This window comes from Sinocyclocheilus rhinocerous, unplaced genomic scaffold (genome assembly GCF_001515625.1).
Source record: "Sinocyclocheilus rhinocerous isolate Xijiao unplaced genomic scaffold, SAMN03320098_v1.1 scaffold1740, whole genome shotgun sequence".
In the NCBI taxonomy this organism is placed as follows: domain Eukaryota; kingdom Metazoa; phylum Chordata; class Actinopteri; order Cypriniformes; family Cyprinidae; genus Sinocyclocheilus; species Sinocyclocheilus rhinocerous.
Genome location: NW_015651446.1, coordinates 218,300 through 236,645, shown reverse-complemented (window position 1 = coordinate 236,645; position 18,346 = coordinate 218,300). Strand labels below are relative to the sequence as shown.

The following is an 18,346-nucleotide window of genomic DNA, read 5'->3' as shown; positions in this document are numbered from 1 at the left end:
CGGTCCTGGAGGGCCGGTGTCCTGCAGAGTTTAGCTCCAACTTGCCTCAACACACCTGCTGGTAAGTTTCTAGTATGCCTATAAGAGCTTGATTAGCTGGTTCAAGTGTGTTTAACTGGGGTTGGAGCTAAACTCTGCAGGACACCGGCTCTCCAGGACCGAGTTTGGGCACCCCTGATTTAACTTATACCTTAAAAATATCTTCAAATACTCCATTTAATGTCAAAGAACATTACATAAACACAAGTTTATGAACAAATAAGCTTTTTTCCCAAAATCTGTAATCTGTTATCATTGTTCGGATGTAGTAAAACACCTGTAGATGTAGTAGAAAACATCTGGGTCACTGGCCATAAAATAATGTCTTCAGAATCATTCATACATGTGAAAATCAGCTGAGAATTTAACAAATAGTAGTAAGCTGGCTAGCTTACAACTATTTGTCAGAGGAAGATATGAATCATGTGTTTGTGGCAGGTTTTCTGTGATTAAGGGATAATACAAGACTTCTTCACCTTACAAATGGTTGTTGAACGCAAAAATTCTACAAAATGCAAAGCAAAACAGGCACTATTATTTTATTTTTTTTGAATCAGCACGCCAAAATTAGTAAGATACAAGTACTGGATTTCATTCAGCATATATGATGCAGGACTAGTTTTTTAAAAAGTCACTGATGTATTGGATAACTTTACTGACCTTGCTGGGGTCGGTTCTGATGACCCACGCACAGCTGACCTGGTGATCATAATCGCCGGTTCCAGGATCCGTAGGGTAGCTGAAAGTGCCGGCTGGACTTTCCAGAACTCCTCCACACTCTGGTGCACATAAAAGGTCATGATGTCACCGTATGGAAAAGCATACACTATCACATACATCACTTCTCCATTAACACACACCTTGCTGTGGAGTTTGGCACTGTGGGCCCATCCATTGGGAGGTGCAGGTACAGGTGTAGCCGTTGATGCCGTCAGTGCAGGTGCCTCCGTTCTGGGAGGGATTGCTAGAGCACTCGTTCACGTTCTGATCGCAATTCTGCCCTGCCCAGCCCGGGTCACAGCGACAGATGTAGCCAGTTGCTGTATTCTAGGAAAATTGCAGAAAAAGCATGCTGACTGCTGTAGTTGGATGGAAACAGAACAGAGAGGGGAAGTTATAAGAGATAAACACAAGGATTACTAGTGCCACAAATGTCACTGATCTGAGTACAACCCGTAGGTCCGTAGCCATTACCCACATAACCAGGAGGACAGGTGCATGATGGGATAATACTTCCTTGAAGGAGAACAAAAATAAACCCACTTATAATTCAGAAGAAAAAAAAAAGCCATCATATTAGACACATATTAACAACACACTAACGTTTTTGAAGAAAAATGTAAAAATTATTATTAAGACTATAATCAAAGATACACAACATAATTTTACAGATATATGATATATATCTAAGTGTGTGTGTGTGTGTGTTAGTTTTGTGTTTTACTTATATTTTATATTTCATTATTTTATTAAAACAATAAAGATAAATGATAAAAAATTGGTATAATTTTCACCATCAAAAATGCTATTTATTAAAATTAGATAGCATTTGAGCAAAACTGACTAGAATTAATGAATATGGACATATTGACAAAATATATAAACATTATATACACATTAACAACAAGAAAAATCTAGAAAGAATATGATTCTTAAGAATATAATCAAATATACACAACATAAATGTCATAATATGACATATATATGAATAACTACTAAAAACCACAGCATTTATTTATTTATTTATTTTTAAGTGTACTTTTTCAGGGGAAAATATAGTTTGCTTTTATTTTCATGTGTTAGTTTTATATATTATGTTATGATTCTTTACTTGTTTAAAATGTAAAATTATAAAGTACTTTTTTTTTTTAAATGGTTTGATTTTGCAATTTTGTGTCAACTAACATATTATTTTCTATTTTATTTTGCCCTTTTTATTCATAGTAAAATTTGTCAAAAGACAAACACTATGACTAAAACAAACAAACCTGTAAAAATGGACACATATAGCAATAATTTCTTTTATTTCAGGAGGCTACTTCACAACAATTCAAGTTTAACAACCTTTTATTGAAGCTGTTGTAACATAAATGCTACTTGTCATGCGCTGCTGTAAAGAATAACTACAGTAAAAGTATGCAGTGATTGTGTGTGTGTGTGTGTGTGTGTGTGTGTGTGTGTGTGCGTGTGTGTGTACCTGGAGTAGAAGTACAGGTAGCCAGTGGATGACATCCTCCGTTGTTGGTGGAGCAGATGTCAGCTTGAGTGCAAGTCTTCCCGTCTCCCTCATAGCCTGAGGACACACACATGGGGTCAGCAGTCTCATCTTACATTTAATAGCTATTTTAGCTCGATCATTTCAGTGAGTCTGGTCTTTCTCTGCAATCTAGCAGTCAACTGAGACGTGTAAAGCTGAATATATTAGCAGGACTCGCAGACAGCACTGTCCTCAATGAACCCAGCTAATGGATCTCTCCACATCTCCATCTCTCCCAGAGGGAATATAATGAAACTTCAGATCACACAAGCATCTGTCTCTCGTTTGAAACATATTACAATGAGCTAAAAAACATGATCCAGGAGGATTTTACAGGCCAGCCTGTGCTGAAAGCAGGACAGAGGACCAGCAAACATGTGAGATGTACTAAAAATAAGTTTCATTTTCCCAACCAGCTCTAGAGGGAAATTATGAACTAGAAACGAAAACAAAAAGAAAGACAAGACCCTGCAGAACAGCCTCAATGGTTTGATTCTGAATATTAAGATAATAAATGCACAACTGAAATTTCAGCCTGTTTCTCACACCAAACTATTTTAGAGCTTGGAATATAATGAACAAGTCATGTGGACTGCTTTTTTGGAGCTTGACAGGCCCAGTCCTCATTCATGGAAAAGAACAGACAAAATATATATTTTTAAATTCACCTACTGTGCTCTACCGAAAAATAGAAGCAATATTAGTTTCAAACAACATCCTACCATTTAAACGTTTGGAGTCAGCAAGTTTTCTTTCTTTTTTTTCTTTTTTATTAATACTTTTATTCAGCAAGGATGCATTAATTGATCAAAAGTGACAGTTAAGACATTTATATTGTTCAAATAAATGCCGTTCTTTTTAACTTTGTATTCATTAAAGAAGAAATGATTTTGAGCAGCAAATCAGCATATTAGAATGATTTCTGAAGGATCATGTGACACTGAAGACGGGAGTAATGATGCTGAAAATTCAGCTTTGATCACAGGAATAAATTGCATTTTAAAATATATTAAAATAGAAAACAGTTTCTTTAAATTGTAAATATATTTCACAATATTACTGTTTTTACTGTATTTATTTATTTATTTATTAAATGTAGCCTTGGTAAGTAAAAGAGAGTTAAAAAAAAACAAAAAAAACATGGAACACCAGTTTTCAATTTTTGGTTTTGGGTGACCTATTCTTGTTAAGACAACAGGTCTTATTTTAAATTGCACGAGCATCAGGATGAGAGCTAAACCTGGAGGACACTGGCCGCAGTGGAAGGAGCCCATGGTGTTGAGACAAGGCACCAAGGGGGAAGTCGAACAGCCTCCATTGTTTGTGGCACATTCATCGATATCCTGGCAGCTGTAACCGTTACCCTGCCATCCTGGAGGAAGAAGAAAAAAGAAAAAAAACTAAAAAGAACTTCATAAAAAAAGATGTTCTTAATAAGAATCTGTTAGTCTATTAAATGCCTTCAATGTAATTACAACCATTACTCTTTTATATAAACTATCTAAGAAAAGATAAATGATTGATGTATGGAAATCTTGGCAATAATCATATCTGACATGGCTCAGCTGGGCTGAGTGGTCTGACCTGCAGGGCAAGCGCTGCAGTAGAACGAGCCCAGAGTGTTGAAGCACTGCACGGGGGGGTTTGTGGAGCAGGGTTTGTTCGGGAGGCTGCACTCATCAACATCAGCCGTGCACGCTGACTCGCCGGGTGGAGACATCCAGCCAGCATCACAGATAAACTTATACTTGGGCTGAAAAGAGATGCATGTTGTTCCAAAGCTGTATGACTTTATTTGTTACATAGAACACAAAAGGAGACGTTAAGCAGAATGTTCAGGCTGCTCTTCAGCATTTAATGAACGTGAATGGTGACCAAAATGCCCAAACACCATAAAAAACCACAAGTCATGTACACGACTGTTCAAAAGTTTGAGGTCAGTAAATGTATTTATTTATTCATTCATTTAAGAAATTAATTAATTATTGAATTATTTAGCAACAATGCATTAAATGAATCAAAACTGACAGTAAACTATTACAAAAATAAAACGGTTACAAAAGATTTCTAAAATAAATGCTGTTCTTTTGATCTTTCTATTCACCAAAGAATTGAATGATTTCTGAAGGATCATGTGACACTGAAGACTGGAGTAATGATGACTCCAGTTTATTTCTACATACATCCTATAAAACACATGCATGTGGGATACTGAGAATGAATACACATAATTTTGCATCACCTCATTGGGATTGACTCTGTCTGAATCGATGCACACGCCGTGAACACACAGATCCTGACTTCCGCCTGCGCAGTCATCATAGCGAGATGTACAGTGTGGACCGTACCATTCTGGAGTACAGGAACAACTGATAAACAAAAGAAGAGTCAAATATGAACATAAAAGTCTCACATAAACACTAAAAACCCCACTCAAGAGAAATAATGGAGGATTACGTGTAAGATCCGGGTGTGTTCACACATGTGGCCCTGTTCTGACAGCCCAGCGGAGTTCCTGCTAACACCTGACACTCATTCACATCCACTGCACATGTGGGACCCTGTAAAGAAATTGAACCAGAAGTGTCAGTCAAAATCATATATGAAAGGGACAGACATCTATTTGAGTGACTGACCTGTCAGTTGTCAGGACAGAGGCAATGAAAGGCGTCTAACAAGTTCAAGCAGGTTCCTGCGTTCTGACATGGATTGCTGCTGCACGTCTTCCGCTGTACTGTCTATGAAATACAGAATGTCACAAAACTGAGATTAACTTGTAAAGGCTGACCAATGAAAGTCTTTAATCACGTGAGCTATATAAGCCTTGAACGAAATCGATGATTACAGCGATACCTGTTCAATTGTCTGAACTTTTGTCTCAAGTGTTGTCACTCTGGTGTTGAGCTGATTGAGCTGGTTTGTAATATCCGGAGACGGGCCACTGTTCTTTATGGTATTGATGTCATCTTTGTTCATTTTGATCTGGAACAGAGTTGATTACACTTGATTAAATTTTACAAAAAATGTACCAAGGTGCAAAGTGCTTAAATAAAACAGACAAAATGCTTGCTCTGTGCTGGCTAGAATAAAGAAAATTGTATGTAAATGGAATAAAACAAAATTAAAAACAATTATGGACTGAAATGAAATTAAACACAATGCACACAAAAATAAACAAAACAAAATAATAAAAAACAAAAACACAATTAAATATAAAACAACAAAACAAAAACAACAAAACCAAACATAAACAAAATGCACACACACACACAAACAAACAAACATGAAACAAAACAAGTAAAAATAAACAAAAAGCAATTTAAAAAAATGAAATAAAAAGCAACATAACCAAAGAACACAATTAAATAAAAAATTCAAAACAAAACCATTCAAAACAACCTCATTTCAGATTCAGTTGATATTGACATCACTACAGCATCACAACATGCTTGACCAACATAAACCTTAAGTCTTGCAATTATTAGCTTTTTCTAATATGAGCCATATTTTTACTCAGAAATCTGATGTTTCAGTCAAACTGATCATGAACTCACCTGATTTATCTGCTGGATAAGGTCCTCGGCCCCCACCTTCACATTTCCCGTCCCTGAGGTTGTGAAGCGAATGTCTTTGTTGTAGCTAGCGGAGAACGTAAGGTGACCATTTTCTGATATCATACGAGGCCTGCAAATGAATTACCAGGTAACTTTGGAGGACAAGTTTAATTTCTAACTTGCAGTAGAATTAAAAACCTTCATTGTTAAAAAACAATTTATGCTGTTCAATAATATCATCCGTTTCATGTTAAAATCTTCACATTGAAGCACAAAATATTCACAAAATTATACAGAGAGTTGCAGCAGGGAAAACTCAAAACAAACCCTGACCAAGCTTTTGAAACTATGAGAACTGATCTATTCAAATTTCAGGTGGTCTCGAACAAGGCAATGTATCAATCTTTCAAGTAAACTTAAAATATTTCATTTAAAATACATACTGGTCAGTGCTGATGTCCCTTTTTTGCCTGTTGTTAGATTTACCACCATGGTCACACTGCAGTCCAGAGAGGAAAAGGAGAAAGACTAAGGGCCAGGAGAAACTCAGTGCCCGAGCCATACTGAGAGAGCTTGTCCCAGGATGCTCATCAGACACTGTACTGTACCTTCACACCTTACCTTGCCTAAAACACAAGCAGCCGGAGATGTACTTTGGCCCCAAGGAGTCCTAACACCACTGAAGTTCCTAAAATCACTCATAAAGAAGCATTTAACTCAGCTGCATGCAAGTGATTTGACTTTATTGGGCAAGTGTCAGTGGCTGTCACATGTTTTTTTGGAGATCAGTAACCAAAGTTAAGACTGTGGACCTGCTGCTTAGGGCTCATTCTCTGAACATGAACAGCTTCACAGTAAATTACCCATTAAACCTGATATAATCGTCTATTTAAAACATATTTTAATCTATATTTCCACAGATCTTTTGTTTGGTGTTATCAAATTAAGGAAAAAATAATCATTTCAGACTTTGCGGCAATAATAAAAAAAAACTAATGTTTTGTAAAAATAACATTTTATTTATTATCCAACAAATCCAACAACATACAAGGTCTTAATTTGAAAAAAATAAAAAACACATCAAAAAAAGATGTTATATATAGTGTATACATATATATTCCCTATACAACTGTTGTTTTCTTTCAGTCCATCTAATGTCTAATCTCAAAATGTCTATTTTGAGATCAGGAGACGTATAAGATGTGAAACCACATGGACGTTCAGGCTGTTTCCCAGCACACGGTACTGCTGCTTAATGGAAATGTGCTTCGGAAATGCTGAAACACACAAAATATAAAAAAAACAGATTGAAACAAAATATGTAAAAGCATGGGTTATGCACAAACAACATAACCGGGCCAATGAACGACATTTCATAGACAACTACAATAATGTAATATATTTCACTAAATGCTCAGTACTCCCTTAAAATGCCCCATGTCACAAAAACGGACTGAATTCTTGACTATTATATGGTAAAAAGCCTAAGAGTCTTTAATGTGTAATTTTATATATTATATATAATATAATATATAAAATTTAATATATTATATATAATAATATGTTATATAACATATTATTATATATAATATATTAAATTTTATATATTATATTATATATAATATATAAAATTACACATTAAAAATATAAAATGTGTATATATACTGTACATACGTCATACATACTTACATTATAAAATATATAGCTAAATATATAAATAAAATAAAGTAAGTATTCATCATAATACATACTAACACACCCTTTAGTGAAGCAGACTGATCTCCTGCTGCTGGGCTGAACTACATCCATCAGTAATGCGTATCTGAGCAGAGTTTTGGGGGGCAGCAGATACTGATCCATGCCTTCTTCATCCTCCTGCAGGAAGTCCTGCAGCCTCCGGACTGTTTCCTGACTGTCCTGGATCCTCTTCCTTTCCAACTCTTGTTCTGTCTCCAGCTTAAAAATGATCATCCCAGTCTTTTCTCTCTCACACTCAGATGATGTAGGGTGACTGTGTGGAACAGTGAGACTGTTTGGGGATTCAGACATGGGGAAGCCCTCTATAATCTGCCAGCAGAAAAACAGCTTTAGTATTCAATAGCAAATGCATTGCGGTGCCCGAGTTAGAATAGATCTAAACAGAAAACTACCTCTGCTGAAGTTGGGAATGAGAAGGATCCTGGTGGTCTCCTTGCAATGAGGAAATATCTGAGCCTAGAGTTTGGTATCCCAAGCTGTGGCAATAAACACCATCACAAAAACAAGACTGGGATACACTTTCTGAGATATTTAAGAGATGGAGACATGCTTACAGATGTTGGTGAGATCAGAAACTCCTGAAAGCTGTGGTCACACTCTCTCAGTGTCTTAAGTAAAGCATCCCTGTAAATACTTTCAGGAGTTTCTGATCTCACCAACATCTGTAAGCATGTCTCTTCACCTCTTAATAGTTTTGTATCCCAGTTTTGTTTTCATGATGGTTTTTATTGCCACAGCTTGGCATACCTAACTCTAGGCTCCGATACTTCCTCATTGCAAAGAGACCACCAGGATCCTTCTCATTCCCAACTTCAGCAGAGGTAGTTTTCTGTTTAGATCTATTCTAACTCGGGCACCGCAATGCATTTGCTATTGAATACTAAAGCTGTTTTTCTGCTGGCAGATTATAGAGGGCTTCCCCATGTCTGAATCCCCAAACAGTCTCACTGTTCCACACAGTCACCCTACATCATCTGAGTGTGAGAGAGAAAAGACTGGGATGATCATTTTTAAGCTGGAGACAGAACAAGAGTTGGAAAGGAAGAGGATCCAGGACAGTCAGGAAACAGTCCGGAGGCTGCAGGACTTCCTGCAGGAGGATGAAGAAGGCATGGATCAGTATCTGCTGCCCCCCAAAACTCTGCTCAGATACGCATTACTGATGGATGTAGTTCAGCCCAGCAGCAGGAGATCAGTCTGCTTCACTAAAGGGTGTGTTAGTATGTATTATGATGAATACTTACTTTATTTTATTTATATATTTAGCTATATATTTTATAATGTAAGTATGTATGACGTATGTACAGTATATATACACATTTTATATTTTTAATGTGTAATTTTATATATTATATATAATATAATATATAAAATTTAATATATTATATATAATAATATGTTATATAACATATTATTATATATAATATATTAAATTTTATATATTATATTATATATAATATATAAAATTACACATTAAAAATATAAAATGTGTATATATACTGTACATACGTCATACATACTTACATTATAAAATATATAGCTAAATATATAAATAAAATAAAGTAAGTATTCATCATAATACATACTAACACACCCTTTAGTGAAGCAGACTGATCTCCTGCTGCTGGGCTGAACTACATCCATCAGTAATGCGTATCTGAGCAGAGTTTTGGGGGGCAGCAGATACTGATCCATGCCTTCTTCATCCTCCTGCAGGAAGTCCTGCAGCCTCCGGACTGTTTCCTGACTGTCCTGGATCCTCTTCCTTTCCAACTCTTGTTCTGTCTCCAGCTTAAAAATGATCATCCCAGTCTTTTCTCTCTCACACTCAGATGATGTAGGGTGACTGTGTGGAACAGTGAGACTGTTTGGGGATTCAGACATGGGGAAGCCCTCTATAATCTGCCAGCAGAAAAACAGCTTTAGTATTCAATAGCAAATGCATTGCGGTGCCCGAGTTAGAATAGATCTAAACAGAAAACTACCTCTGCTGAAGTTGGGAATGAGAAGGATCCTGGTGGTCTCCTTGCAATGAGGAAATATCTGAGCCTAGAGTTTGGTATCCCAAGCTGTGGCAATAAACACCATCACAAAAACAAGACTGGGATACACTTTCTGAGATATTTAAGAGATGGAGACATGCTTACAGATGTTGGTGAGATCAGAAACTCCTGAAAGCTGTGGTCACACTCTCTCAGTGTCTTAAGTAAAGCATCCCTGTAAATAAAAAAAATAAAAACCTTTAAAAGGTGTTTGTAATGGCTTTGACGGTTCCATGAAGAACTTATAACATCCATGGAAACTTTAAAGGGATAGTTCACCCAAAAATGGTGAGAAAATTCTGTCATCAAATACCACTCCAAACCTGAGTCACACTCTCTCAGTGTCTTAAGTAAAGCATCCCTGTAAATAAAAAAAATAAAAACCTTTAAAAGGTGTTTGTAATGGCTTTGACGGTTCCATGAAGAACTTATAACATCCATGGAAACTTTAAAGGGATAGTTCACCCAAAAATGGTGAGAAAATTCTGTCATCAAATACCACTTATTCCAAACCTGTATGAGTATCTTTCTTCTGCTAAACACAAAAGAAGCTATTTTGAAGAATGTTGGTAGCCATTGACTTCCATAGTATTTTATTACATACTATGGAAATCAATGGCTACCGTCAACTGTTTGGTCACCAATATTCTTCAAAATATCTTCTTTTGTTTTCAACAGCTGAAAGAAATTCATACAGGTTTGGAACATCCCTTTAAGGTTCTTTCTAGTGGAAAAAAAGGTTCTTTGGATTTTTAAAATTGTTCTAAAAATATTATTTTAAGAATTATTCACTGAAAGTTTCTCAGAAGTAGTTCTTCTATGGCATCACTGCAAAAACCCACTTTTGGAAACTTTATTTTTAAGAGTGTAAGACCAATTTTAGGGTAACGTTTTACTTCTTTCATTATTAAAATACTTTGATCCTTCCCAGTTCAATGTGCAGAGACGAGCCTGCGGGGAGGAAGAGAGGTACATTCTTTCACAAACACATTCTGGGAAAAAACAACTCAGAGCTTGAGAATAAAACAACGGACAGGAAAGGGCAAATGGAGTGGGAGAGAGGGGAAGCTTCTTTGTCCTTTCATCAGACATGAATTAATAATGTCAGAGGTGCAAAAATACTGTGTGCATTGCCAGGACATTTGGCTTGTTCATAGGAAGTAATATTAATATTAATATTAAGAATACTCAAATTTGGAAATCAATATCAGAGAAATCATGTTTAAGTGACTTAACAAGAGCACAGATTGATCAGTCTGACCTTGGCAGAAGCTCCAGGATATAGAGAAAGCTCTTTGTTCTGGGGTCGGCAACATCTCCCTGCAAACCAATCCTGTTGAGAAACACACATTAGCTTTAGTCGACCGATACAGCAGCCTTTACCACATTACAAAAGTTTGGGGTTGGTAAGATTTTTTTATGATGTCTTTACTGTTACTTTTAATCAATTTAATGCATCACTGCTAAATAAAACTACTAATAACAATAAAAAAACCTAATATTAAAATAACACAAAAAGAAAGTAATGTCAATTTGAAACAACATGCAGGTGGAAAAAAATTATTGTTTTATGTGAACTGCTACTGTACTTCAATGAACAAGAAAAACATTCTGATCACCTGGTGAATGGCTGACATGGTGGGCTCATCAAAATCACATCAAAGTTCAGTTTGTCAAAATCCTGTAACATCATTCCCTGATTAAAATGAAACAAAACAGCTATTATTAAACAAATATATAAAAAAAAAAAAAGAAAAAAAAAAGCTGATTTAAAATCACACTTATAACGACATGCATATCAAAATATATATGAGTTAAAGGCACAATATGTAAGATTTTTTTATTAAAATATCAAAAAACCACTAGAACAGTGTTATATATTTTGCTGACTTGTGTACTTACACTATCCCAAATGTTTCGAAGAATGTTTAAATCCAGAGAAATAAGCTATTTTAACTAGTGACGTGGACCGTTTCCGTAGTTCTTCTATGGCATCGCTGCAAAAACCCACTTTTGGAAACTTTATTTTTAAGAGTGTAAGTCCAATTTTAGGGTAACGTTTTACTTCTTTCATTATTAAAATACTTTGATCCGTCCCAGTTCAATGTGCAGAGACAACTATAAGATTCTTATTAGCACGATCCATGGTGACAGAAACACAGAGGGGAAACCAATGACCCTGTTGGCTCATAGCCATGTAACCATGGTGATCTCAAGGCTCCTGTGCCACCCTGGTTACCTTGCAGCAGAGGTCTCAAAGCCCTTCACATTCTCCAGCAGAATGAAGCGCGGCCGCTTGCTGAGCCTGCGGGGAGGAAGAGAGGTACATTCTTTCACAAACACATTCTGGGAAAAAACAACTCAGAGCTTGAGAATAAAACAACGGACAGGAAAGGGCAAATGGAGTGGGAGAGAGGGGAAGCTTCTTTGTCCTTTCATCAGACATGAATTAATAATGTCAGAGGTGCAAAAATACTGCCAATACATTGGCAGGACATTTGGCTTGTTCATAGGAAGTAATATTAATATTAATATTAAGAATACTCAAATTTGGAAATCAATATCAGAGAAATAATGTTTAAGTAATATGTTGTGCGTTTTAATAGACCGGTGACGACCGCACAGAGTCGCATTATAACAAAACTTTCAAATAAAACAGCACTGCTTTTTTTCCCAGATACGCACGACCGGAAGGAGCGGAAGCGTGGCATAATAAAAGCTCCGCTGCTTTCGAGCCGTGTGTCATGCTCGTTCAGCGGCCTCGTTTCGCTTCGACGGCTTTCCGCCTCACCCTGCTTCATTCTACTACGTTAATAAATCATTAGCTCATCCATGAACATGATTTCTGCCCGAGCCCCGTCGGATTGCATCGGCTGTGGGGATGAAGACCACAACTCCCATGATTCCACACTCAGTCACGGCGTCATCAAACTACGCCTTTGTCTATTTGTTTATTTTGAATACGTGCCCTCTAGCGGCGAAAATTACATATTGTGCCTTTAATTAGTTATTTATGCTTGTAAAATTCTTGATCTGAAAACATTCATATGTATCCAGCTAAAAAAAATTAAAAATTAAATTGACAAATTTACTTCAGAATAATGTCATTTAAATGATCTAATCCATCTTCATTATATGTCTTTAAATCACCATCCATTGTTTTGTGCATTGCTTTATATTCTTACGAATTGAGGCCAGTGACAGGTACATCGTCACCATGTTGACGAAGCACAGAACCTTTAACCACCACGAAAACCCCTCCGTTACACTTTTACCTCCTATTGCTTTTTAAAACGCAGTCATGGGACTACATGCTGGTAGGATTAACCAAGAAACAATATTTTAAGGATGTTACAAAAGAGACATGTTGTTAAGAATGCAATAAATCAGTTAAATAAGACAGATTTTGTTTACACAAGCTGTTTGAGTTGCAGAAAGGTCAATTATCACTGACATAAATCTACACAAAAATGCATAAATCAGTCAAAATTATCTTACTTGCTAGATTATTGTCTGTTTATATTTGCATAAAGAAGGAACGTCATACAAAACATGGGAGCCACTGTGTTATGTGACCGCGTTCAAACAAAATGTGTGTAATCATTTACATAACCAATAGAGATTCATGAGGGCAAGCACTGACCTCGATAGTTTTTGGCAAGAGTGGGGTATTGGGGAAGTTGTGTTTGTAGATTTCATTGGCTGTTGTGTTGACATCCACAGCAGCAGCAACTTCAGCAGGAACTGAGCTCTCTGAAAGAAGCACACATTTTTGTCGAATTAGCTAACGTTAGTCTTCACAACACAACTCACAGAGCCTCTGCAACTGATCCTGAGTAAGGCATGTGTGTCAATAGTCGCTACAGATTTAACCTTTAAAGCATAATGCATCACTCCTATTCCGCTGTATAACTCCAGAACATGGAGTCGTTCCGTGCTCTCCATTTTTCACTGCTGAATGATGTTTGATATTTTGACACTGACAGCGTCTCAACTCAAGCATGCCACACGTGTGCGATCCCGATTACATGACCCTCTAGAATGGAGCTAAACTCTGCAGGACACCGGCCCTCCAGGACCGAGTTTGGACAGCCCTGCTCTAGAAACAAGTGCATATACGAAACGTTCCGCTTTTAGTTTTCGTCCTCTTCTTAATAATAATATTAATTATAATAATTCATTAAAATGTCATTTGCATTTAAAATGGTAACAGAAGATGACGTTATATATATATACGGATCAATTCATATTCAATATATATTCAATTCAATATATATTCAACAAATCATATTATTGTTTTTGTGTCACAATCGGAAGATTTTTTTCAGATAAGCAAGAAAAGAATATTTAAAACACAGAGAATGAGAATTTTTGACATCATTTTATGTTTAATGCGTGTAACGAATAACGAATCGAGTTCTCTTTCGCTTCTTCTTCTTGTGGTTTAAAATCACTTGAACGTGTAAATCGGCAAATTAATCTGCGAATCAAGTGCGCGCCAAACTGTGGGGCCTGGTCGGTATAGCTACCACAGATCAACTGCGATCCCTTTAACCCCTAATAAATATAATCCTATGACAGATCAGAACAATCATTCATTTACTAATTGAACATTTAATTCAGGCTACATTAAATCTTCAAATTGCTACTCCATAGCAATCGCATACAACAAACGAAAATACAGATTAGAACAATCATTAACATGCAATAAATAACAGAGTGTCATACACATTTTTCCCAGAACGTTCTTGCGACCCAACTCTTCCATGGCCCGGTACTGGGTCGCGACCCGGTGGTTGGGGACCTCTGGCCTAAACTACCAAAACTCGACGTTTTATTTGTTTGTATGTTTTCTTATCAATTAGAAAAGGTGTTGCACCTTTTCTAATTGACATGGCTTTTTGAATTTTGGTTGCACCTCCTCTTTTGTTGGCAGAACACCTCTTTTCAGTATGTTTTCTTAATTGTCAGAAGTTTTTACTTAGCTTAATATTAATATATTAATAATTTATTTTTTATAAAAAATATATAGCTTATATGTGTGTGTGATATAATTTGAATAGGCCTATATGACTTTACATTCGCAGTAGTAGGCTAATTATTTAAAATAATGTTATATTTACTTTTTATATTATTTTTAGGCTACTGTATTTTATTTATTTTTATATATACATAATTAAAGTGGTAACCTGCATTTGTTACCTGTTTACCTGATCTAAAAATTCGTTTTGTTGGTATAAATTAATGTATAATTAGATTGATTCAGCAATATTGCTGAATATAATATTTATTTATTTATTTAGAATATTTTGGAATTAATAATAAAAATAGGCTATTTTAACTTGAATAAAACCAATAAATTTCGATGTATATATTTTTAAAAATATATATAATATTTAAAACAACTTTATAATAAATTAGCTAATCATTTTTGTATTAAATGGATAAACAAATTAATGGATAAAAAAATAAACCGAATTTTCTTGTGTTTGCCATTGACAAACACATCCTGTTAGTATTGTATTATATACTTTAAATATAGACTATTACATAGCCTACATAATATTTAAAACTAAATAAAAAAAAATACGTTAATTAAACAGATAAACGAATGAATGGATAAACAAATAAATACACTTTCCTGTTGTTGCCACAGTCAAACGCTTTCATTGATAGCCTAGTTATGGAGGGGCACGTCCTGCTCCTCCGCCCAGACGGCGCTTCTACGTCACTAAATCTCCCTGCACCGTTATGTCATTAGCATAGGGAGTGGACTATAAATGCAAGCCGAATCTCTCGGTTGGTCTGGACAGGGTGCGGTTCGTGAAAGTAGACGCTGACATCAACAATAACCCAGAACTAAAGGATTACAATGGCCAACCGGACAAGCACATCTTCTTATAAAAGGATGTTCGGTGGGGAGCGACCAGCGATGGTTCGGTCCACTTACTCCAGTCGGCAGTACAGCAGCCCGGGGCGCACAACCTCGCGCGTGTCCTACAGCAGCGCGTCCTCCGCGTCTCCATCCATCTACATGAGCAAGGGCGCGAGGGTGCGGGGCAGCGCGCCCCTGCCCAGACTCGCCACCGATACGCTGGATTTCGGGCTCGCCGAAGCCATCAACACCGAGTTTAAAGCCAACCGAACCAATGAGAAAGCGGAGATGCAGCATCTCAACGACAGGTTTGCCAGTTTCATAGAGAAGGTGAGATTTCTGGAGCAGCAGAATAAGATCTTGAACGCGGAGCTGGAGCAGATGAGGGGCAAAGGCTCGTCCCGGGTCGGTGATCTGTACGAGGATGAGATGAGAGAACTGAGGCGACTAGTGGACCAGCTCACCAACGAGAAGGCCACAGTGGAGGTGGACCGGGACAATCTGGGAGTGGACATCGAGCGCCTCAGACAGAAGTATGTCCAAACATTGTCCAAGAGACTGTGCAAACAAACAAAACCGGTTATAAGTGTAAAATAATATTAACTATCTGCCATGTGCACGTGCATAAGTTTATAAAAAAATACTTTTTTTTTTTGCAAACAATTGGTTTAAAAATCATATTATTGTCATTTCGTATTTCATAGCACCAACACAGAACTAACTAATAGGCGTAGGCTACATTCATAAATGTATTTTAACGGTAGGCCTACACTTATATAAAACAATAACAAAACAATGTGTTTTATGTATAAGTTGAAGATTTTGAGTGTCTATTGTTGTTTAAAATCCTTTACACACACACACACACACACATATATATATATATATATATATATACACGTGTAAAAAATTTTGAAAAGTTAAAATGCCCTGCCATTACATTACGGAGCTGGTTCTACCTCCTCTGATTCTTAAAATTATTATTATTTTTTTAATTAGTGTAACCTAAGATAATATTTTTGACCTACATAAAACCAGTTGATTTAGATGTTACCCCATTTTATGTTTTTTTTTGTTTGTTTGTTTTTGTAGTGTAATATGGTGTTGAATTACTCTCAGGACAAAGTTTCTCTTAACCAGGTCAAATAAAACCAAAATATGAACTGTATATTTTGTAGGCTAATGTGAAAAATGTTCATCAATGCATTTTAATGATGCATGTATACAACAGAGACTCTTTTTATAATCCTATGAAATATTTTAAATAAAATATTTTGTAAAGAAACCATTTTTCCTGACCTTTTAAATGACAAAAAGCTGATTCCGTCATATAAAATTATACTTTTTTTTTTTTTTTACTCTGTAAGATGATTCTAGTTGAATTTCTTTTAGGTCAAAACTCTTCTTATGGGGATTTCTCTTTACCAGGTTAAAAACAACCCATTATTTGTTTAATTTTTTGATACAGCAAAAGAGAATAAATACATTTTATTCAGTTTAATGTCAAAGGCTTTCTATGATGTACTTATTGTCCTGGTGAGATGTGGGTTTGGTTGTGTTATACAGGGTGTGGCTCTGCTTAAATATTCATATCATTTTCAGACTTCAAGAAGAGATGCTTCAGAGGGAGGATGCGGAGAACAGCCTTCGGAGCTTCAGACAGGTACATCGTCACGTGTTAAGAGAATAATTTTTATATGTATTCTTGGACCTGCTGTTTGACCGAGTGCTACCAAAGCCACAATTTCAATATGATCAATTAGCGTTCCAGTCAGTGTTTGCAAGACACTACTGATTGTCTCCTCACAATAAGAAGGTCAGAGCAGGCCTGGTCAAGCTGCCCTCTTGTCCGGCATCAGATTTAGACACACAACTGAAAAGAGAGCTTTGTCTGAGAACAGGCTGGGCGTTTATGACAAAGCAAACTGTTGTATGAGTGGGAGGGGTCAATGTTAACCAGGAGACATTGGTGACTTACGGCTGCAGAGAAGAGGATGTGTGTGTGTGTGTGTGTGTGTGTGTGTTTTAAAGGGTGTCTGCCACCACCAGCTGCAGCACTACAACCAGTTAGCAGCAGGCAAGCTATTGTTATTTAATTCAGTCAGGAATGGCTTAAAATAATTTACATAAACTACCATTCAAAAGTTTGGGGTCAATAAAATTATTTTAAAAGAAAATTAATGCTTTAGTTAATACAACTGCACGGTTGCATTAAATTGATCAAAAGTGACAGTAAAAACATTTATGATGGTACAAAAGATTTCTATTTCAAATAAATGTGGTTCTATCCATCAAAGAATTCTTAAAAAAGTCATTTTTTTTTCAGGATGTATCGTGGTTTGCACAAACATATTAAGTAACACAACTGTTTTCAACATTGATAATAACAAGAAATGTTACCTGAGCAGCAAATCAGCATATTAGAATGATTTCTGAAGGATCATATGACACCAAAACTGGAGTAATGATGCTGAAAATTCAGCTTTGCATCACAGGAATAAATTACATTTTAAAATATGTGACCCTGGACCACAAAACCAGTCTTAAGTGTTTATAAATTACTTTTTTTTATATATACAGCATCTGAAAGCTGAATAAATAAGCTTTCCATAGATGTATGGTTTGTTAGGATAGGACAATATTTGGCCAAGATACAACTATTTGAAAATCTGGAATCTGAGGGTGCAAAAAAGAATCTAAATATTGAGAAAATCGCCTTTAAATTTGTCCAAATGAAGTTCTTAGCAATGCATATTACTAATCAAAAATTAGGTTTTGATATATTTACAGTAGGAAATTTACAAAATATCTTCATGGAACA

General features: G+C 36.1%; 3 protein-coding genes across 3 annotated transcripts in view; 2 read left to right on the top strand and 1 right to left on the bottom strand.

Annotated features, from left to right (window-relative positions):
- Positions 1–8,247: 8,247 nt before the first annotated feature.
- On the top strand, positions 8,248–8,904 carry LOC107712774 (tRNA (cytosine(38)-C(5))-methyltransferase-like). The gene is made up of 4 exons (XM_016518111.1): positions 8,248–8,272; positions 8,346–8,429; positions 8,513–8,824; positions 8,896–8,904. Exons 3-4 carry the CDS (start codon positions 8,531–8,533, stop codon positions 8,902–8,904), a joined length of 303 nt encoding a protein of 100 aa, XP_016373597.1. The 5' UTR covers positions 8,248–8,272; positions 8,346–8,429; positions 8,513–8,530.
- Positions 8,905–9,118: 214 nt separating this feature from the next.
- On the bottom strand, positions 9,119–13,653 carry LOC107712773 (tRNA (cytosine-5-)-methyltransferase-like). Its single transcript, XM_016518110.1, has 8 exons — positions 13,524–13,653; positions 13,294–13,403; positions 11,270–11,346; positions 10,912–10,983; positions 9,756–9,825; positions 9,594–9,677; positions 9,199–9,510; positions 9,119–9,127 (listed from the first exon to the last, which is right to left on the bottom strand). The coding sequence occupies exons 1-8, from the start codon at positions 13,651–13,653 to the stop codon at positions 9,119–9,121; spliced, it is 864 nt and encodes a 287-aa protein (XP_016373596.1).
- Positions 13,654–15,427: 1,774 nt separating this feature from the next.
- Positions 15,428–18,346, top strand: part of LOC107712806 (vimentin-like) — a 13,922-nt gene continuing 11,003 nt past the window's right edge. The window contains exons 1-2 of the mRNA XM_016518139.1: positions 15,428–16,058; positions 17,128–17,188. Coding sequence (XP_016373625.1) covers positions 15,523–16,058; positions 17,128–17,188 — 597 coding nt within the window. The 5' untranslated portion in view covers positions 15,428–15,522. The remainder of the gene's footprint in view (positions 16,059–17,127; positions 17,189–18,346) is intronic.

Bases quoted from the DNA above. Each gene is read 5' to 3' on its own strand.
- LOC107712774 (XM_016518111.1), top strand. From the start codon at position 8,531: ATGTCTGAATCCCCAAACAGTCTCACTGTTCCACACAGTCACCCTACA.
- LOC107712773 (XM_016518110.1), bottom strand. From the start codon at position 13,653: ATGCTTGAGTTGAGACGCTGTCAGTGTCAAAATATCAAACATCATTCA. The intron at 11,347-13,293 runs GTCAGTGCTTGC...CATTTTAATCAG, and splicing joins TCTTGCCAAAAACTATCGAG to GGAATGATGTTACAGGATTT. The intron at 9,678-9,755 runs GTAAGCATGTCT...TTATTGCCACAG, and splicing joins TTCTGATCTCACCAACATCT to CTTGGGATACCAAACTCTAG.